Consider the following 22,945-nt stretch of genomic DNA (forward strand, 5'->3'; position numbering starts at 1 on the left):
TCAAGCTCCGCCCTCTTAAGGGGACAGTACAACGCTCAACACCTCATTCAATGTGTAGTTCACCTCTTGTTTATAATCAAGCGTTGGCTATAATACTAAAACTGATTTTAACCACAGGTCTCGTATGTATAAATCCTTAAAAAAAAACTTGGAGAAATGGCAGCTTTTTTAGTTTGAATCCTGAGGAAACAGTAGTTAAAAGTGCTTTTGAATGTCTCTGCATGGTCACAGTGCCCCCATGTGTACACTATCAGTAACAGACAGATAAATAAAGATGAAGGCAATGAATTGATTATATTTAGTTTATTTGTGTGAAAAAAGACAGATTACACATTTCTCATGATTTGATTTACAACACATTTCGCAATTTGTAGAAATGAAAAGAAATCAGTGCTAAAGGCATAAACCAAGTTAAGAAGTGTGCCATTTCTTCTCTTATTTTTAATTTCCCACACCGTCCTGATTGTTTGGCATAATCATCATTTTCATTACTGCTTGTGGATATACTTTATCTACATTTTATACTTTTTGCAACAAGTGTTTCACAAACAATTAGTAATTAAACAACTCTACAGCATAAGGCAGGAGACAATGCAGTGTGTGGGCTAGTCTGATCAACTTAATAACCCCAAATTCACCACATGGACCCTTATGGAATGTGCTTTTGTTAAAAGTTAAGGGTATTTGACCACCTATTTGTTGGGATCCCTATGTCTGACTGAACACACCACTCCACTCTTTGGCCTGAGCGTGCCGCAGTCCTCAAGGTCAAAGGTCTGTCCAGGCAAAAGATTGAAGTCAAACCTCTGGATCAGCTTGGCCATAAACACTTTAGCCTCCATCTGCAACAGCCCCACAGATCATTAGTTAGTGTGCATGTGTCGTTGTGTTTTGTGCCTGTTGATTATTCATGACGGTCACCGCCCACCTGAGCAAAGTTCTTTCCAAGGCATGCGCGTGGACCAAGAGCAAAGGGGTAGTAGCAGAAATATGGCCTTGTGAAACACAAAACAAACAGCCTCCGTTATTGTCATTTTTATGACTAAATATGAAACGTGACATTATGTGAACAATGTATGCCTCTTACTTGGGAGCATCTGGGTGAAATCTGTCTGGATCAAAGGTCAGCGGGTCTTTGAAGAATTTATCCATTCTGCCACACACGTAGGAACTGAACTGCATTTCAGAAGAATAAATTGAACATCTTGAAACGTGTACTTCTTGTTTTGCTACGTCAGTATACTTTTAGTAGAGTACCAGTCAAAAGTTTGGACACATTTTCTCATTCAATTCAATGAGTAACTATGTACAAACCTTTGATTGGTACTGTATGTAAAGTTAAGACAAACGATTGACCGTTTAGAGTTTTTACACATCATTCCGATGTTATGAGTGGAAACCGGATACAAAGTGCACGACTCACAAAACATGTGACTCCACCGGGTATGTGAATGCCGTCAATCACAATGTCTTGCAGTACATCCCGAGATGTGCCTGGAGCCGTTGGGTAAATCCTCAGTGTCTCTTTGAGGACCTGGGGGAGGTTACAGCAAGAGGTGCCCATCTTGGTTAAATCCCTTTATTAATGTTGGATTTGAGCACATCAAAGCAGAATTGCAAAGAAGAAGTCTTGGTTTTGCGGGTCATCCAAAGACTTATATTTAGGCTAAGTCATGGAATGAATGAATTACATAATAACTGAGTAAGTTGCACAATGGTTTCACAACATGCTTCACTTCCACATACCAAAATAATGATATTTACCTGTGAGAGGTAGATCAGTTTCCCCAGATCGTCATAACTGATGTCCTGTTTCATCCCAACGACGTCATCCACCTCTTTCTTCACTCTGACAAATGAAATCACAACTGCTGTCATGGCACTGGCTTTTTGTTTAGTGGATTTCTGGTTTTATTTAGTATTTTCCAACCTCTTTTCCTGCCATTGTGATTGTCCCGTCCACCCCTGTCTTATCACCTGCACCTCCCCAGTGTGTTTGTCCCCTGTTTGTCTGGCTTGTCCCATATGTGTCCTGTGGTACTACTTCGCTCTGTATGTTTTGTTTGTTTTTGGACATTTCCTGCATGTCACTGCATTTGGTCTTCCACCACCACATCCTGTGACAACTGAAGAGAAAAGCTACATCACTTCACTGTTTGATGATTAACATGATTAGTTCTTACTTCTCCAGTATATCAGGACGTCTTGTCAGTTCCATGATGCAAAAAGCCAGTTGATTAGCTGTTGTTTCGTGCCCTAAAATGACAGAAAACAACCTTCAAATGGAGCAAATGTGAGTAAAGTTTCTCTTTTCTCTTTATTTCTAAGCCAAAAAGTGGGGCTTAAAAGAACAGTTCACGTAAAAACACAATAAATGAAGGACTTAAAAGTGAGCTTTTTAATTGTAACAATGGCAGATTTTAATATAATTTAAAAGTAATATTGAACTCCAAATCTCAAGACTTCATATCAGTACTGGTGGATGGGTTGTGGTCTGCATAAAAGGAAGTTTTCTATTAGAATTTTCATTTTTGCTACTAAAGAGCACAGCATCACACTTATTTTGGAGCCTTTCACACCTGAAAGCCGAAACCAGGACTCACCCGCAATGAAAAATGTCACAAAGTTGTCCAACATTAACTCTTCATCTTCTTCAGTCATGCTTTCCTCTGGAATAATAAGAAACTACAGTTGAACAGATAAACCTGTATTCTTAATATGTCATTTGTATTTGTATATATGTAAACATATATTTATATATCATTAAGTTTATGTATGTGGTTTTGCTATACTATTCTTACCAGCTTGAAACCTATAAACTAGCGCTTGCAACTGCCATAACTGAGGAATGTTTCATTTTGGGGAGGTAACCTTTGACAGATGTTTTGATGATCTGGGTGAGGATGTCATTGGGAACGTCGTCGCCGTTCTCCATGGCCGTCTTTCTGTCCTTGATCCACTGAGCTCCAGTTGTGCGCAGCAGTCGGCAAGCTTCCCTCACCTCTTTGATGAACGGTCTGTTCTTTGGGTTGACCTGGACGAGTGGGATTCAAGAATTTGACACATTTAGGATTTTTATCACCACACCTACTTACTTTACTTTAAGTCTTACCGCAAAGAAGCTGTCTCTGACAGCGAAGACCATCCCTTTCAGACACGTCTGCACGGCTTTGGGGAAAAGTGACCTATCCTTAAGCCGGTCTAAATCCACCCCAAAAGCAACCTAAAGGTTATAAGGAAAGCAAAGTTGATTCAATGATTTTCTGTCATAAGATGGTGCTGTTGTCACATGCAAGAAAAACGTACAATGTTGCAGACCACGCTTTACTGTTTTGTTGCTTTTGTCACTGATGTAAACCTAGCCCATACCTTAGCAATGACATCAAGGGTAAGAAAGTTGACAAGCTTGAGCATGCCGGCCTCTGTCTGGTTATCAGCCACATCCGAAAGTTTAGTCATCAGTCGCTCTACTCTCTCATTGAAGGTGCCGATTAGTCCTCTCAAATACCTGTAGATACAGATACAACTATAAAAATTCTGCAGTTGAACAATGCTGTTGCAAAGAGCGGAAGAGACCCACAAGCTAAACAGAGCCGCAAAACACTGGATTTGCAATAAACATTGAGTTGATACTACATCGTGACTCTTTGTAAAACTCACAAACTACTAAATGCGGGGTCCATGATCCGGCGCTGTTTATACCACTGCTCGTGGTCCTGTGAGGTAACTAGGCCGTTACCTAGGAACCTTGAAAAGAGTCACACAACACAATACTTTCACTTAGAAAGGCATGATTGCAAAAGATTTGACACATCAAAACAGCAAAGTAAACTAACAAAGTAATGTCAAAGTAATACTCGTGACATTACATTATTATTATCATTGCTTATTGTTCCTCAGCCTAATAACTATGAAAAGCAAATGAATTCAAAATCATTGAAACTACCTTTGACCAAACAGGCTGAAGATTTTTTTGTAGAAAAATCTATCTTTGGAATACTTTTGGGACATCAATATCTCCTGAAAAAGAGTAATTGAAGGGCCAAACATTAACAGACTGTTTTTTGCAAACATTTTCAGGATGCATGTCTTTATTTTCAAAAAGGATACTTAGTTATTATTTTCCAAGAGTTTCAACCATATCAGGGCCATCCATGTATCTGTGCACTTTGATACTGGTTATTGTGCAATGCTTAAGCAAAGGACAGTTACATAAACCCTATTTAGATGTGCGGGTGCTTACCTTTGTTCCCTCTGGGCAGCTCACAAGGATGATGACATAATGCAGGACATTTTGCCTGCAGACAGGCCCATACTTCTCAGCCCTGTAAATAACATCTTAATTATGGTTTGGCTCCATGACGGTCAATAAAGTTTGAGGACTTGATGGGAGGAACTGTTGAAAAAACCCTCTATGAAATGTTCACATACACAATTTGAATTTTAAGTCCAAACTACAACTGCTTAACGACTCTTCTGACACATACTGACACATCATCAAGGGGAAGAGTAAAGATATTATCAGATATTCTTTGGTAAGTGGTTTCATAAATATGCTTTTAAATGATAATAAAATAAATGACTTATTGTCATTATTTTATCCGATTGTTGTAAATGACTGTAAAGATCCATTATACGGAAAGAGTGTAACATGAAGTTTGTTGCAAAACCAGCATGCTTAAATCAAATGAACGAGAATTTAATTTTAATTAATTTAAATACAGAAACTGTAAGCATGTATGAAGAGAACAGTTGACTCATAGGACTCAACTAATATCATAACACTGATATACAGCAGCTGACCAACAATACAATTGTCAACACAACGTGGCTCCGCCCACTTAGCTCGGCGGCTCCTGGTCGGATTTGAGGTGCGCCATAATGACGTTATATCACTTATTTCTATCCAATAAGTATGAAATATCACTTTGGTTTAAGTTACCATTCCAGGAACCTGTCGTGTATAATGTCGCCATCTCGCATCGCCTTCGCATAGGTTGCTGCATGTCCGAAGAGAAAACTGTGGGGATGAAAAGGAAAAGGATGTCCAAAAAAAAAGTTATGTCAAAAGCAAGGCCTTGAAAGTGTATGAGAGAAGTGGGCGTTAGCATCAACTTAGCTCACTTTAAAGCCTAAGTTACTTACCTGTCCCTCGGTGGCCCAGGTATGTGGTCATACTTCATGTGAATGTGCTGGACGTACAAGCAGTAACCAATACACAATATTAAAAACAAAACGAACAGGCACGCAGCAGTCCAACTCAAAAACACTTGAAAAAGAGCCATTTGTGTGCTAATGTCTTCCTTGCGAAGGTTAGTGGATGTAATGTTCCGGTGACTCCTTTTTTTCCGCGTATGGCAGATGTGTCGTGGGCGGGGCTTAGTGGGTCAAATAACCAGAAAATAAATGTTCGAATAATGTCTCGGCTTTCACATATTTACCAATGTGACTAGTGCGCAAATCGTTTTTATGTGTGGCTGTGATGTAGTGCTCATTTATACAATCGTAAACGCTGCAATGGATAATGGATCGTAATTGTTATAGGATTATTAAACGTGTATGATATGATTAAAATATTAGACGGACGAAACGCGTTCTGAAAAGCGTGTATTGACGTGTGTCTTGAACAAGCATCGACACCTACCAACTATGTTTTTTATTCTCGTCCTCGCGAAGTGAAACTACATTTCAACTATAGGTTGGCGAACGTACAAGAGATGGATAGATATAAACCGTTTTATTCACTCGCAGCACCATGACGGGCTCCATAGCTCAGTGGTTAGAGCACTGGTCTTGTAAACCAGGGGTCGCGAGTTCGATCCTCGCTGGGGCCTCGTGTGTGGAACATTTTTCGGCAGTTGTGTTAGACATTTCAATGGTACTAATAGTCAACCCTGAGGTGAAAATTTTTAATTATTGGTATATTTGTCAAGATAACAAATTGTGTAAAATAAATATCTGTTGTCAGGTTTATGCAACGTGACTAAAAGACTGAGCTATGTGTCAATGCACCTACGGCACCTTGTAAACGTCAAAGGTAAGTTAAACTTTGTCCTTTGTCCCATTAGTCTTTCTTCATCCGCAAAGTTCTTCCTTCCCCAAGTTGTTTCAGCACGAAACGGCAAGGGAAATCCTCCATGATTAAAAATAGTATAATGATTCCAAGCGGAGAATACAACTACGTAGATAAATGCACTTCACACATCACATCCCACATAATACTCACTTTATACAATTACACTCATCTCCAGAAGCACTGAAATAGCAGTAATTGTTTGAGTCAACACGGAATCTCACATGGGATTAGGAAAGCAATGCATTCAGAAGTTAAGGCTAAGTGATGCAGATGGATATTGTGAATCAAATGAGCACCTATGTTTGCTTGTGGAAATGTCTTGGTTATTAATTCAACACATTCAGCAGTGCTAAAAAGGGCTAAAAGTGACAAAGTAAGCATGAAAGGGAGAAAAAAATCATTTCAAGCTGCATACAGTGACGCACTAGTGTGTACAGAATCCTATTGGTTTAAGATGTACATCAATTGGTATGTTACAATATTATTTATGACTGATTCTAGCTCATTCAGGACTCTTAATGTGTGGTTAAGTGTCTATGAGGGATTAAATAGGTGATAAAATGGTGATGTTGTTGTCTCTAATTAACCCAGCAAATAAATTGAATAAACATTGAATAAAAAACAGTATTAGTTAGTAAGCTGTAATTGGCAACAATTTTGATAATCCATTTACTGGTACCAACTTCTTAAATTTCTTTTTTGGGACAAAACATTTTTTGAAATGTGCTGTAGGAACATGTAAAATGACATTTTGTTTAACAAACAATTTGTCAAAGGTTTTGTTGATGATCTGTAGAGGAATTTCTTAGTTACAGGCCTACTACAACTGCCTTTCTAGAATTTAAAGGGAGAAGGCTGTTTATTTGGAAGCTAACCTTTTTAAATGCAACTGGTGATTAGCAGATACATTTTTTAATTTTGTTCTGATTAAAATTGGAAACAAATTATAACATCTCACCTACGTAATTTGCGATGTATTGAACCGCTGCAGGTCTACCGCTCTTTGAGGTATGTGCACCTTGTTGTGGTGACCAGCAGGGAGGGCTTTTTCCAAACATAAACTTAACACTAACAAGGAAAACAAGACGGATTCAGAATCCTTCCAGGATCAACGCTGGCCTGTGTGGGGCACACACAAACAACAATGCTGCCCGTATCACACAATCTGATCTATGGTATCCAAGGAAACTCATCTGACCTAAAGTACCGCTTTCTTCAGACTTCACTTCTACCACTATGACCTCCTCATACCTGTACATATTGTTTGCATCAAACGCCAAGCTTGTCTGCATTCTTATCTTAAAATGAATGAGCAGTCATATGTTGGGTCCAGCGTCCTGGCTCTGTGTAAACGCTGAAGGCTACGGGCTGTTTGATGTTGTTATGGCTGGCTGGCTGCCGCACTCAGTACTACTAGATCTGCAGGCCCCTCTCATGACCAAAGGTATTATGTTGGCTGCTCTTTTCATTTGTAATATCAACAGAATGGAGAGGGGGAGAAAATGAAGACTCCCACTGGACACGAGTAAGCAAACACGCGTTGCTCGAGTCTGGTGCATCCAAATCATGTAAATCCACGTCCAGTGTTGGGGTTATTAGGCTGAATGTTGTTCTGGCTTAGTAAAACAATTTACCTGTCATTGGTTCCCATGTTTTGGAGAACATGAAAGATATTCAAGAGGAAAGGACATTTTGACACTAAACACCAAACATATTGTCCCTTGACAAGAGACGGTGGTTCTTGTCTCCTTGTCACTCTGATCTCTTTCACACTACTTGTCATTATTCACACCCATTGATACACTGATGACAGGAGCTACCATACACAGAGCCATCAGTACTATCATTCATACCATTCACAAACCCCATGCTCACCCCATAAAAACAACTGGGTACATAGGGCACATAAAGGGAACACTCATAATGTTACTAGACTATATACTTGGGGCTCTGTGTATGGTGGTGTCGGACCACCTCTTTGCTCCAGGGTGAAACGTCCCCACATCTATTTGATTGTCATTGAATTCTGTACAGGCATTCAATCTCCACAGAGGATGAACCCTTCTGACTTATCTCTTCTAATTCTACAAAGGACCATCATTAAGTCAAAATGTGTCCAGTACTTTGGCTCGTGATAAAAGACAACCGGCAGTTTAGCATTGCTTTATTTTCACATGGTAACCAGCGATAGTACCTATAGCTGAAGGAAACAATGGCACAAAATAAAAAACCACGCTTGTGTTTTTTGGCAAAGTGCTCCACAACTCTTGGATTTCTGCCTGTTGTGAGTGGAGGCTCCATTTTGAGATTAGTCTGGTTCATCATCTCAGAACAAGGCCTTCCTCTGTGTCAAGGAATGGGATAAGTTGAACTCCAGATAATCCATGAGATCCTAAAATCCACTGACGTTCTCCTAAATCATAGGCATTGCAGCAAGCATGTGTAGGGGATTTGTTACCTTCAATGCAATATGTGTGCCTCTGGGAGGGTTTGGCTGAACCCTCGTTAGTGTGAGTGGATGTTTGTTGGCGTGGGCTGGGGTTACCCTCAACACAAGTCATCGGAAGAAGGGGTGGGCCCGGGGCCTTAGCCACCAGCGGCACAACTAAAGCAATTAATCACATGACACACACACAGACAGAATAAAATGTAGGTGTGCAGCGAAGCGTGTATTCTGAAATTAATTTCAATCCAATTGTGTCACGTTTTGTATGTGAAACAATGCATGCTAAATTGAAATGTAATGGTCATCTTGAATTTCCGAGTCACCACAGTGAAGTGCATTCAGAAGGTTTTTTAGAAGGCTCCTTTCAATATTCCAGATAGCATCTTTAAACCACAGAGCTTCTAAGCCTCTTCTCTTTCATGTTATTTTGCCTTTTTTCTGTATTCTCTCTCTTTCTGCTTTCCCCTCTGTCAACACATCTGAGGTTATTTATCTTCTATTCTGTGGCAAAAATGTGGTCCACATGTGTTTGGCTTCCCTCCACCCAGCACTCATCTGTAGTCCACCTAGCCACTGACAGACCATAGTAGACCTACCAAGCAAACAAGTGTCCAAGCCACAATATATATGTGCCACACAGATGAATAGGGTTTTTTTAAGTATATCGTTGCTCATGCACAAAACATTAGTCCATCTTTTGCTAACAACGTATCTCTAACGTAAACGTGCAGGCAGACATTTCCCCCTTCTCTTCTATTGGATGAATGATTGACAGCACGACCTGCAGGAATTAGAGTAAACTTCTAAATGAAATATTGGGGTTGCTTGAACCTATGGATTTGCATTACCCTGACCTTTGAACTTTTAATCTCAATGTTATTTAATCCTCTGGAAGGAGTATAGCCCTGGAAAACATGATGTTAGAAAAAGATCAACCTAGATACCACAGTGGAGACATCCAGGGGTTTAGGAGGTTTTGTTTAATTATTAACAGGTCTTGTTTTGTCTGGTTGAATGGAACCATCTGTATGGTTTTCACATCCAGCTGGTCTACTCAGTAACAAATCGCCCCCTCGCTTGGACCCTACAACTTTGGGCCACAACCAGAACTCAAAGTCCTGAATGCAGGTTTTGAAAAGGCAGTGGTTGACTATAAGACTCCTAGAAAAAATATTAGGAGGACCTTTGACTTCTAGACATGAACTAATTTCATTTTAGACGATAAAAACGGTGTAAATAAGGAGTGCTGTTGGTACAACGAGCCACTGCACTTACTGCTAACACATGCGAGCACGATCATTCATGCATGGCTCCCAATGACATCCTATAGTGATACACCATTACTCTCATTGAAGCAGATGCTAACACACAAAGGCACAAATGGTTTTGATGGTTTGAAAGTACATGAGCATATTTGCCAAAATGTCCAACTATTCTTTGTTGTTAACATTGACCTACTGGAAATAGAAACCCGAATGCTAAGGCAAGTTAAGTTGAGTTAGAAGGGTGTTGCTGTGCTTGGCTCCACCACAGTTTTGAAAGGGTGGAAAAAGAAACGGCACATTAAGGAGTCAGATGATGAATGCAAGGTCTTTATATATTTCTTCAGCATAATAGAAACAACACATCCATAAAGCACTGCAGTACAAAGTAGGACGGCAAAGACACTTTATGTTGCTGAATCAAGTGATATGTGGCAAGTGGTTTCCCTTTGATAGTGGGTGCCTTCATTTCTCCGTCAGATTAGTGCACCGTGTTGAGTATAGAGACATTTCAAAGCTTCAGCGAACTTAAAAAAAAAAAAAGAACAGAAAAATAAATACTGTACAACACGATATGTAATACTAGCTCCAGAGATCACAACAAGATCACGCTTTCCTCAACAGAACACTTGATATATACACTTTCACAGAACAATGCAGCGTTTCTGGTTATAAGAGCAATATCAACAAATGGCCAACACCAGTAGTGGGTTAAGGGGTGCTAAGTCATGGACCCACCAGCACCCCCCCTCCCCCCACACACACACACACACACATTTCTTAATTAAAGTGCCTTCCTTTTTAACGTTTGGTGATTTCAACATCTGGAGGCATAAATCCTGAATAACTGGTCGGTGCATTTAGCACGGCCTATTTCCTTAACCCTCACTCTATGTTAGTCGGGGTTAGGGCTCAACTACATGACCTCTCAGGGGTTAGGATTTGAGTATTGTCCTTTTTATTCAAATACAGTTGAAGATAAAATAGGGTATCTTGGGATGACATGGCGTCCTTTTCCCTAACACTCTGTTATAGGGGTTCCAACTGCTTGTTAAACTTATCTGTTCATAAATTACAATCAGGAGATGGACAGCCCATCGCTTCCACTCATCTTCATCCCAAAACACTTGTACTGTGCTCAGTAACAGTGCTCAGCTGTCGAGGTAAATGAACAAATGTGTTTGTCACGTTCAGCTAGTCCCCATGAGAAGATTGTTAAGATCTATAAGCTTAATCCCATTAATGTTGAACAGAATTTTACTTAGACTTGCACCGTAGAGATTTGCCACTGTCTGATTTTTAACTCTTTGGCACCCAGATCACATATTTTCCATGGTTCCTTAAGGGGGGGGGGGGATGAAATCTGTGGGACAAAAACATGTGCTATGGAATTGTCGCTGTTCGAGTAACAATAATGCCAATAAAATATAATAATAACGCTCAGCAGAGAGCACAATGTTTAAGATGGATTTAGCTTACCTCTCTGGTTGCGATACCACCAATTTCAGTGTAATACAATTGAATGACTGAAACGTACATTACTGGAAATTCATGGGGTATCTTTTGGGTTTACCCATGTTCGGTTGTCTAGTTCCCCTCACTACCTTTGTAAAACCTGAAGGATTTGATCATGTAGCAGCATTGTTGGGATATTAGTTCTGTTGGACCTTTCCCATGCATGTGTTTCCTTCATCTATATAAGCAGCCCACATTCATACATTTTGTAAAACCTACAAGAAGCAGGACCTGGATGTTTACCATAGGCTGCTAAGGTCAATCGCAAGCGCTCCAGGACATCAGCAAAAAGACAACATGTAGACGTCATGCTTACACGGACACAGGAGAGTGTGGATATAAAGAGAGAGGTGTGAAACAGGTTAGCAAGTGGTGGGAGAACACCCCATTTTTTCCATTCGCATTATTCAGTTCATGCGAGCCTGATATCAGGACACAGATCCTAATTTGAGACAGCCACACTTAATCACCCTACCTAAAATATCCGAACCACCAATGTGCATTTCTCTCCGTCAGCGCTCGGTTGATGCCTGATGCACAGCAGGGTTCAGGTGTACCATTTCATTTCATCGTCTCTTCTCAAATTAGGATCGGGCCCCTTGACTCTCTGAGTGAGGTGGTGGCTTTAGCTGTGGCCCCTCAGTACTCCCTGGCCTCCTCCAGTTCGTTCATGAACACGTCTTCGTGGGGATTTTCTGGGCAGCTCAATCCATTATTTGGTGGGCGCACAGCATGGAGGCGACTCCAGTCCCCCTTGCAGAGAATCCAAGGGAGCACGTCGACCTTAAAGTGCAGCTCAGGGGAGAACTCAATGCTGATCAGGTTAGGCGTTCCCGCGCTTTTCCCGCGCGTGATCAGCCGACCGCGGTCGCCATAGCAACACTGCTGCGCTGCGAGGGTCGACGAGTCGCTGGCGAGCGCCGAGCGGATGCAGCTCCGCGCCGACGGCTTGTAGACATCCAGGCGCTCCTTGGGGCCACTGGCGTCCCGCCAGAGAAACGGTCGGCCATGATGCCCATCGTAGACGCTGACCACGGTGTACGCCACTTCAGACGGGTAGGAGCAGGGGCAGCTGGGCATCTCAGACAACACCTGGTGGAGGTACCGCTGGAGGAACTCGCTCTTACAGTTCAGCCACTTCTCACAGCTGTCCACATCTGTGGGAAAGACAGAAGTAATAGTTCATACCATTGTTTGTTTGACAGACGCTACTTTAGTAGTCAAGACCGGATCCTAAGTTTAGCATCTGTGTTATAACGCTACGTTGCTACACACGAGTGCTACATTCACCATCGTCAGATTGTCAGCGTATCCATGGTGTGGTACCGTAATGCAGGGCTATGCATATAAATGGTAAAGGGACTGTACGGATGTTTCTAGTCTTCTGACCACCGTAATCTCTAATTTCTATATAACAGACTGTCAGAAGTAACAAAGAAAGTTCCATTGAATAATATCTCAACATGTTTTTTGACAGATTTTGATTTTAAACTAGAAAATGCATTTCCTGCTGAAAATGCGTTGGAATGCAGAAAGCTGAAATTAATTTCAAAAAGTTGTTTAAAGTACAGAAATGAAACAAGCTGGAATTATTAAAAACATTGCTGAAAGAATGGAAAAAGCTGAAATACATTTAAAAATGGCTGAAAATACTGAAATGAGAAAAGCTGAAATGAACTTGAAAGAATTTCAAAAAAACAGAAATGGGAGAAGCTTCTATGAATTTGAAATCACAGAAATAAAAAAAGCTGGAATTCATTTCAAAAAGTTGCTTAAAATGCAACATGCTGAAATTATTCTAAACATTGCTGAAATACATTTAAAAATTGATGAAAAGCTGAAATGAACTTGAAAGAATTGCAAAAAAAAAACAGAAATGGGAGAAGCTTCTATGAATTTGAAAACACAGAAATAATAAAAGCTGAGAATTAAAAAATACATTTTTTGTAGTAATATAATGTTTAGTACTATAGTTGTAATTGTTGTACTAGTGGTACTAGTTTCACTAGTATTTGAAAGCAATTGTGGTGTACCTATTGTTGAGGTACAGATAATCATTGAGGCTTTTATTTTGAAATAATGGAACTGGTGTGGGGTGGTTTGGGAGACAGAATGTTTGTTATTTAAAGCAAATGGACTTGGTAAAATAGATTTGTACAGCGCTCTTCTAGTCTTCTGACCACTCAAAGCACCTTAACACTACATAACAATGACAGGACCTACCATACACAGTGGCACCTGCCCAACCAGTAACTAACATTCACACACTGTAGTCACAGCTAGAGGAACAATGCTGGGATCAAGCGTCTTGCCCAAGGACACATTGACATGCAGGTTAGCCGGGCCTGGGATCAGACCGCCAACCCTCTGATTGGAGGACGCCCGCCCGCGCTCCCCACTCACCCACAGTCGCCCTAAGCTAATAAAACTAAAGTTATTAATTGATGGGCCTCAAACATTACAGTAAGAAATCCCTCCATTGCGGTTTGAAATGATGAGAGAAGGTGGAGAGAAGGAGGTCATGTCAGGCTGCACTAATCAGCTAATGAGGATCAGCTGTGAGTCACAGAAAGAGCCCCAGCTCGTTGTCGCGGCAACGGAGCAGCTGCACTTAGCTCACAGACAGTTACTGAGAACCCACACCTCAAACAAATGCTTCCTGGAGCAAAACTATTTGGAGTAGCCAAAAAATAATGACATTTTGAGAGACACAAGACTCTACCGAACGTTTGAGTGTAGTTTTTATGTCTCTATGTGTTTTAAAACTGCTCTACCAGCAGTTTACAAAACATGGACCCTCTCTTGTCTTCCGACTTTGTCTGCACTCTAGCGCCCACTCTAAATTCAAAAAGGACCCCAAAACTTGTGAAACATAATTAGTGATTATGAAAAAAGTATAATAGATATCAACAAGCTGGTTTTTTAAAATAATTGTTAAGACTTGTGTCACCATTTTAAAGTTTAAATGGTGTCTCTAGCTGAAAGATTGGAAGAGCTGAAAAAGTTGAAAGTTGAACAAGTTTTGAGAGGATTTGAAAATTTATTCCATTGGAAACCATGTTAAAAAGGTTGATGTTTTTAATTTATATTAATTCAATTATAAGAGCTAAAAAGCTGAAAAGTCATAGCACCCCTCTCCTGAAGGAGCTGAACATTTTAATATTTGAATGGTCTTAATAGCTGAAAGTGTAAAGGAGTTGAAAGGTGCGGCGGAAGAAATAGAATAATAAAAATAATATGGCGGAATAAAGAAAAGAAGAACAATACTTGGAATGCTTGAAGCATTCCAACTAATAATACATACTCAAATAATAAAATGTTCATATAATTTTAAGTAAAATAATGAGTGGATTTAACAATAAAATACAAAAAAGGAATTGATGGGACGTTAACCCATAAAAGCCACAATATCTTTTCATTCTGAAAGGAGAGATGCATCTGTGGTTATCAAACCACTTGATGTCCCTCTTTTAACATCACTGTTGGACAGTCAGGATTATGATCACATTGGGTATTTGTTTAGAGTCGTGCTTTGTGTTGTGGTGGCGCTTCACAGTAATGCCTCTCACAATCACTTCTGAACATACGAGACATGTTTTGAACGGACTGAACCTATAGCGGTCTTTCTATTCTCGGTTAAAGGTCCTGGTCTCTCTGTCCACCTTTGGAACATCTCATGACTCACTTACTCACAAACCTTTTGGACTCCCCAGATACCACACTCGAGCTCCAACGCGTATCTGAATACAGATATTCGATCGGCTGAGTAGCGACACGTGATGTCACGTATGTGGTCATGTGTGTCAAGTGTAACAAGTCTATCCCATCGATAGGTTACAGGTCATAATTGTGGACTGTACAGTATAAACTGCTTGCTGTTAATGTATGAACGTGCAACTGTTACAAGTTAAGGAAATGATATTGAGAACTTTCCATTAGAAAAACTCACCTGTACCAAATGGCTGTGTGCCATTCTCCATCTCAAAAGGGAAAGGCTCTACCACAGTGTTGACTTCACCTACAAAAAGAAGATTGATAAATCAGCAGTAGATTAAAAATCATACATGCTTTGGTTTATTAGTTTCTCCCTCGGAAGGGACATATATTCTCACCAGGACAAGGCTCCAGGTCACACTTGGAGGTTTCTGTCCGGGTGCAGGAGTAGCCACAGGACTTAGTCCTCTTCCTCTTACTGTTTCCACATGTCATTGAACAGGGAGACCATGGAGTCCACTCATTTATCTCATTCTCTGTGGGGAGGAAAACACAATGGAAACACGTGTGTGACACACACACTCAGACTTACTTGTTGGTGGGGGGTTTGTATGGATACACGGAAGCCAAGTATGGACCTTTAATTATATGAATGATAAACTTTTTGGTCCTAGAATAATAAATTCAATTGCTTTTTCAGTCCACTAGATGGTGCTGTGTTGTTTTCCGATAAGGTCGGCAGAGGTCACAGGTCAGCATGATTGGTAGAAAGTTGAAACAAAAATGGAAACATCGGAGAAAGAAACTAGAAAGGTGCCATCTACGTATGAATCAAATGTCTGGACTTGGATTTTTTTAACAAAAAAAGGGAAGAAAGACATGGATTTGACAGCTGCAATTTGCAAGCATAGTCATCTGAAAATCAAATACTTTGAAAATACTCCAAACATAAGGACTTATCTCACACACTACCCTCCAGGTAGATGTTAACCAAGCCAACGCGAAATTGGCTCCACTAGAAATCAACCAACACGGGACAAGCTAAGAAAATAACACAATCCATCACCTACTTGAGCGCAGACCTGTCTCCTTACAACTCTTTTTTTTAGCTCCATTGCGGTCCACAAACGATTGCATTCACTTAAGTTGGACTCCGTTCAGTACAACAGTTCAGTTTGTCAGGTTCATGCAACATTTGTGACAGTGTTGGTCAGTTTGTCTGCTTGTCAATCCCTTTTTGCTGCAATTAAAATGAAGTGGGATGTACAGACTGAAAACTTTATCTTATTAGATCAGATATGTTGCCATAGTTTCCTTTGGGGACAATTAGAAGTTGTCGCTTCCTGACACTGCTCACATGGATATATACATAAAAGTACTGAATTTATCAACCAAATAGTGTTGATTGACACGAGAAATACAGGGTGAAAACAACACAAACAACAAAACCACCCACAAGATTGTGTCAAAGAAACCTCCGTCCATGCTTCAACGGTCTTATCCGGGACTGGACTGTCTCATCCCATGTAAATGTTCTCCTGCTCCAACCTTTCCTATGCAAACCCATATTCTGTTTAAGAGTCAAATTAGAGAGAGAAGCTGGGCTGTGGCTGTCCGCCTCTGCACTGTGTTTCCTTCTGGTGTTAATAACACTGAAAAAAACTTGATTAAAGGCGAGGTGGGTGAAGAAATACCAGGGTGGGTGTAGCGAGCACCCAATTTGACTCTGTGGGCGCTGCCAAGTAGCCATGTGACCAGAATAAGTCTCAGGAGAGTCTTAATTACAGAAGAAGCCATGGCAGACATCTTGGTTTATATTCACCAAGTCTTTGGATGTGACCACTTAATAGACATTCATGCATAACAGTTCAAATTGATATATTGGGATGATGAATAAATTAAAGAATCTAAACTCGCGCCAACTAGCCACCTGCTGGCACATTTGTATTTGTGTTTATATACAACAACAACCATTGAAAGCAAATAGAACAATCATGCACATATTAGTATTTCTAAAGGAGAAGTAGGAATTCAGTAAGCTCACACACTGCTTTGCCCATCCGACTTCCCTTTGTCTTTCTTGAAATTCTTGAACTGGCTCTAAAGGCTGAGCCGCAAAAGGCAGCGAGGGCCGCCAAGTTATGTGTTCGGGGGGGTATGGGAGGGATAGATGAAAAGACCCGCCGGATTGCCCCTGTCATTCTGTGTTCCAAATCTGCCCTCTAATTGTCCAAAGGCAGAGGGCTGTTTTATCCGAGCCAACAGTGGCGGCCTCACGCTACCATTAGCGAGCGCATCGGACCCATCTTCAAAAGACAGGCCTCTCCCCCAGCACGACCAGTGCAGACTTCAAAGTGTGCACACCCACAATGCCCCGATGGTCGAATGCTCATGATGCCTCGCATGCTGGCATCGTTTGGTTCCCTCCGGCTGAGGGGACAGGTATGATGAGCCACTCGGGGCTTCTCTCTGTCGCTCCTTCTGGATATTTCCACTATCTATATCACTATATTGAATGAATTTACAAATTGAATTTCCACACTTTCCCTTTTTGCACTCACCTTCTATGATAAAACTCACAGGACACATTTGGGTTGTTTTCTAAAAGCCACAATCGTTGCTTAAAGTCAGAAGTGAAGGCGTTGTGCGGCCAGAATACCACTTACCATAGTAGCTCTGCATGGGATCCCAGCCTTCGTTCCAGCGCGTGTCCCAGTCTCCGCCCACTCCGCTGGGTAACAGCTCTTCACTACCGTAATCCTGGGAGTAATCCTCCTCTTCCTCTTCCTCTTCCTCGCCAGTTTCCCCCTCGCCAGTTTCCCCCTCGCCTGACCGGTTGCTGCTGTCCTCGCTGGAATCGCTGTCGTTGTAACTCCAGAACAGAGGCCAGAAAAGCTTCCTGCCACCGAGCCAATACACCAAGGAAGAGGGTGAGGAGGAGGAAGAAGGTAGCCAGTCTTTTTCCTTGGCAACATCTATCTCTGCCTCCATCTGAGGGTCGTCCACCACCTCGATGGTTACCTAGGCAGAAATAGAGAGGGCCCTCAGCAATCTGATGTTGGACAGCATATACATGTTCCTAACATCTCTCTAGAAATAACATACTAATGGTGAGTAGAAGGCAATGACTCACAACGAGTATTGACCAGTCGACACGTCGACTCAGATCTTGCCAAAATGTCCCTTCAAAAACCTAAAAATACCTCCAGTACTTTTGAGTTAGAAGCATTTCTGAAGAAATGAACCAACTCAAATCGTTTAAGAAGTCTTTTAGCAAACAAACCTGCTGATCCAAGTCAGCCAGCCAGACGTGAGCGTGAGCATTCAGCCAACCAAACAATCCTCTCGGGGAGAGAACATGAGCATTTATTCTGGATAACTACCTCCCGTTAGCTCAATATGACTCATCCGAGAGTCCACTTCAGCTGACGTGAAGGCCAGGCGGCAGGCAGGGGGAAGTGTTGTGTTCGGTTGTGAAATCAATTTCACATTAAGGAAAAGCTCTATGGGGATCGGAAATGTTTTAATAAGTGTAAGTTGAATATATCTTTTAGTTTTCAACATGAAAAGTGATCATGTGTTGAAGACCTAATTATGTCCATCTAAAAACAGTTAGAGAGGGTAACTGGCAGAAAATACTTTTTAGAAGTTGTGAGTCGGTTTAGAACATGATGACGACACAGGGCCTGTTTCCCTTTAGGACACTTTCAGTCAATAGAAGCAAACACATTTGCAGCCAGGCCGTTAAGACTGAAAGACACATTTTCTCATTCAATTCAATTACAAAGTGTTTCCAAACTTTTGACTGGTACCGTAGAACATAAAAAAACACATTTAACAAGAAACCGGTCCATGTTTTGCTATTTCCTATTTCCAAAAGGCACGTTCCGAACGGTGTAAGGCCGTCTAAGGAACTCCTCCCTCCAGACTCACCTGGATGTTGGGGTTCTCTGGGTTGATGTCGGCATTGGCCAGCTCTGGAAAGTTCTTGAGGTCTAAGATGAAGGGTTTGGTCTCCTCCTCAGGCTGCGGGTGCGGAAGAACACCAACAGAGCCGTGCTGGGTGTGGGACCACCTCCTCTGGTGGCTGTGGGGCTCAGACAGGAGACTTTGGACTTGGTTCTGCTGCTCCGAATCCTCAGGCACGTATTGGACTCCACCACTGTGAATCGGGAGGCCATGAGCCTGGGAGAACCAACAGGGACACAAAATAAAGACTAAATCGATAAAACACAGTCCCGTCGGGTGTGATTTACTGTGTGTAGACACCACCTTGAATAAAAGAATCAAACAACCGGATCACATTCAAAAGGCTACGTCAGGGCTAATGCATCAGGGAAGATACTTTTAAACCGTCTACCACGTTGTAGCTCGGTCAGCAATTCCACAGAACCCCTGATGCATCCAGCCAACCAAGTGACCAACCAGCCTCCGTTCATTTATTCTTTTTATTCCCACAACAGTCATGGCATCCAGGCTGGGGACAAAGGGGGGCCTCTGACAGAGACAGATCCTCTTTTAGCTTTAATGAGAGGGCCTGAGAGGCGTGGGACTCCTAGGCTGGTATAAGCGTGTCTGAAACTGGTGCGCTGCCGCCAATATAGCCGCCACTTCATGTGACCTTCCAGGTTTGACAGTTACTGAGCCCGGCAGGGTTTAATATTGATCTTGATCATGGTGATTAATGGTGATAGCAGAACGGTGGGGAATTGTGGCTGTGAAATTCTGTTAATCGGAAATACAGTGACTGAATTTTTTTGGTTTCAAAAACCATACCTGTAATGGACCCCTGGTCTGTCACTCACTCATGTCTGCAAGATTCTGATTTTGCTAAATTGGCTAAAACACATAATTGGCCTGGGCTTTGAGTTTGGTCATGCGCCACTTTGTGGTCTGCTCGGAACAAACCAGAAGCGGTCAAAGGCTGCAAGACGAGAAGGATTGTGTGAATCAATAAGAAAAAAAAGGGCTGATGATTTATGCTTATAGCCTCTAGAACAGGGCGTATCTTTTACAGACACACTGTGATTGTCCCATAAAGAAGTTATGTGGCCGGTCAAATTCAAGAATGTGAACACATTATTCCTGTTTAGAGGAAAGCCTGTCAAGCATGATAAACGATAGACCAAAAGAAGTTGGCCCCCTCTGCAAATGTATGTTAACTGGTAATGACAAGTAGCACATTGTCACTGGAAATAACGTTAATAGAGCTGAAGTCCAAAAATGACAAACCAGTGAGATTATCAATTGTTCTTTAGGTCACGAGATTTTATGGAAGAGCGTCACTGTCCAGCAGTGACTATGTTCACATTACACACAAATTCACACCTCCACACTCACATAGAGAGGGTCTAGAGTCATGAGAGAGGCCACATACTTTCACACCCTTCTCATCGCGTCTTGTTACACATCTGGATCCTGTATATCACTCCTCCTCCTCCTCCTCCTCCTCCTCCTCGTTCTCTCTGATCCTGCTCTCCTCTGTAGTGGGGTGCTTCTGATCAAAGGCCGGATGGCTGATGGCATGCAGTGTGTTTAACAGTGAGACTGATCTGGATGCAGTGAAGGTCCTGGCTCTGGTCTGGAGACTGCTTTCTCTCCTTGGCTTTACCAATGCATTGTGTCCTTTTATTATTCAACTGAAGACATCTGAGCCACCGTCATGGCTACTGCCCAACACTCAGGTCAGGGAGACAGGAGGGGAGCAGTTGTGAGTATATAGGAGCAGCGACAGAATCCGATGGGATTAGGGGGCAGGCTGGGAAGGCGGGTGGTGTGGAAGCCCTGATTTATGTGCCTGCAGATATCAGAGGCCTCTGCACTTGGCTGTTTCCAAACCATTACACAAGAACAATAAACTATGGACGCTCTTTGATTGCCATCTTCAGCAAATGGAAACCGGACAACAAATGCACGCCTGGTGGAATCGGGGTGAGCTTTGGAGGTCAGGGAGGAAAGTGGGGCTACAAAACAGTCAGGGCAACCAGGTCCAGATATTTGGAAAAAAAGAGGCCACTGCAACACGAAGCCCTCCTCCTGCTTCTTTTTCTTTGCCGTGGGATGGGGGTAAAACCAAAAACAGGAAATTCCACATTAACACAAAAAAGAGCCAATGTAAACAATCAGATGAATGACACTTGACCCGAGCGGCAGAGTGAGAGACGATGGGCTCTCCTTATTCTGGTTCCATAAGCATCTTGTTACTGAGCCTCCTCTCCTCCTTCTCTGCTAATCTCTCCTCATCATCCTCTTGCTTACAGCAAGTCACAGTTAAAGGCCCATAGTCACCAACTGGGGCCTTTTGGTGAATGTAATGAACACAGCCACTAATGCTTTCTTTTTCCTCCTCCCTCCTTATTTGGCATCAATCAGACCTGATGTGAGTCTCAATAAGAACTCTACGGGAGGCCACACAGGAAGGAGGGTTCAAAGGCACAAACTGAACTCTGACCCGAGCACACAGTAAGAGCCTTTGATATCCAAATATGCCCCTGTGTAACACAAACATTCCCATAGACGCAGCGCTCAGCGTGTACGCCCCGTAAAACCTGTCCTTTCACATCACTTTATTGGTGGAAACAGACTAAAGGTAAATACAGATGAGTACAGCAGTTCCACTTATTTTCTATGACATTAAACTGGAGAAAAAGATAATTTGTTGAAAATAGCTTAAACTTAAACTTGATTATCTAACACAAAACCTTCTAATTATTTGATGTTGGTATGGGAATCAAAATGCTCTCATAAAAGCTAGCTTTTATTTTTAGGTTTTTAATATTTGCGTAGTTCAGTTTAGTTCAATGTGATTTTATTATCGTTGACGTTTAGGGAAAAAAGCACAACATTAAGCAACAAAACTGACCACACAATTACCGTTTGGACATTTTACAAGAGTAAGCAAAGATGCTCCTAGAAGCCAACTTGCGATCATTATTTGAGACATAAATACTTCTGTTTGGTGCAGGTGTTACTTTTTAAATGGGACTTAAGTTGGGATACTGCCACGGTGACCGGAGAAGCGAAGCCAACTTACCATGTGGACACCGTTCTTGTGTCCGGTCGGAAAGCCCATCGCCGGACTAACGAGGAGTACCGACAGCATGAGGAGCAGCAGGGGACATCCCGCGGCGGCCTCTTCACCCATGTCCTCCGCTGCGGACCTCACTGGGAGGACTCGTTGGGCTCTCGGACGGTTCCTCTAGGTGCTTTCTCTCGGACGGTTCTTGTGGGACGGTTCTCCCGCTGGTCAGCAGCTTCGGCTCAGGACGACTTGGGTCGCTCTCTATGAGGACGCGCACCAGCGCGCACAGGTAGCCCGCACGCAATCCATACCGCTACCAGCGTCTCGATCGGCAGAGCTTTAAGTAGCCGAGGCGAGCGAGGCAGCGCACGCGGGATCTCTCCGTCCGCACCGACGCGCGCTGATTCAACTACTTCGAACTGTGAGTCACTTCGTCGTGGGTGGGTGTTTTCTTCCAATACATTGACGTCTGGAGATCAGCGCACGCGGTGCGCTCTTGCTGTCTATCTGGGGCGTTCATCCATTATCCCGCTGAAGTTCATCCACCGGTTCGAATGGATGCGTGCGTATTTGTGTGCACCGCCCATCCAACCGGTTTTGGTAGAATCGCCTTTTACGCACGCATTCAGAAGGTTAATGCTGAAGGAGATGGGGGTGGGAAGCTTATTGCTCACAGATGTGTGTGTGTGTGTGTGTGTTACAAGGTTTAGTTTACACTGAACCTATACAAATCAGGACATGGAGAGGACGTGTACTCACTTATTTGAATGCCACATTTTATAATGAAATAGTATTTCACTATTCTGAAATACTAACACCTGTTTTACCATTTTTTAAGCTCTGGAAACAATTTACTATCATACGCTTTGTACAATCTGTGTGTGCCTTCAGGAAGAAAAAAAACCTTATTC

The 22,945-nt window shown here is 42.1% G+C and overlaps 2 protein-coding genes and 1 non-coding gene across 3 annotated transcripts; 1 reads left to right on the forward strand and 2 right to left on the reverse strand.

Moving 5' to 3' along the window:
* Window positions 1-288: 288 nt before the first annotated feature.
* LOC119195418 (cholesterol 24-hydroxylase-like) lies at window positions 289-5,364 on the reverse strand. Its single transcript, XM_037450345.2, has 15 exons — window positions 5,146-5,364; window positions 4,943-5,020; window positions 4,244-4,325; window positions 3,947-4,020; window positions 3,661-3,747; window positions 3,370-3,508; window positions 3,113-3,223; window positions 2,872-3,034; window positions 2,604-2,669; window positions 2,184-2,256; window positions 1,765-1,849; window positions 1,424-1,534; window positions 1,088-1,176; window positions 929-995; window positions 289-842 (listed from the first exon to the last, which is right to left on the reverse strand). The coding sequence occupies exons 1-15, from the start codon at window positions 5,283-5,285 to the stop codon at window positions 693-695; spliced, it is 1,515 nt and encodes a 504-aa protein (XP_037306242.2). The 5' UTR covers window positions 5,286-5,364; the 3' UTR covers window positions 289-692.
* A 397-nt stretch (window positions 5,365-5,761) lies between these two features.
* Window positions 5,762-5,834, forward strand: trnat-ugu (transfer RNA threonine (anticodon UGU)). The gene has a single exon. It is a non-coding gene; the product is annotated as a tRNA-Thr (tRNA).
* Window positions 5,835-10,100: 4,266 nt separating this feature from the next.
* Window positions 10,101-22,888, reverse strand: ism2b (isthmin 2b). Its single transcript, XM_037450346.2, has 6 exons — window positions 22,047-22,888; window positions 18,947-19,198; window positions 17,680-18,034; window positions 15,412-15,549; window positions 15,249-15,317; window positions 10,101-12,456 (listed from the first exon to the last, which is right to left on the reverse strand). Exons 1-6 carry the CDS (start codon window positions 22,155-22,157, stop codon window positions 11,939-11,941), a joined length of 1,443 nt encoding a protein of 480 aa, XP_037306243.2. The 5' UTR covers window positions 22,158-22,888; the 3' UTR covers window positions 10,101-11,938.
* Between the last annotated feature and the right edge of the window lie 57 nt (window positions 22,889-22,945).

This window comes from Pungitius pungitius, chromosome 20 (genome assembly GCF_949316345.1).
Source record: "Pungitius pungitius chromosome 20, fPunPun2.1, whole genome shotgun sequence".
Taxonomy (NCBI): domain Eukaryota; kingdom Metazoa; phylum Chordata; class Actinopteri; order Perciformes; family Gasterosteidae; genus Pungitius; species Pungitius pungitius.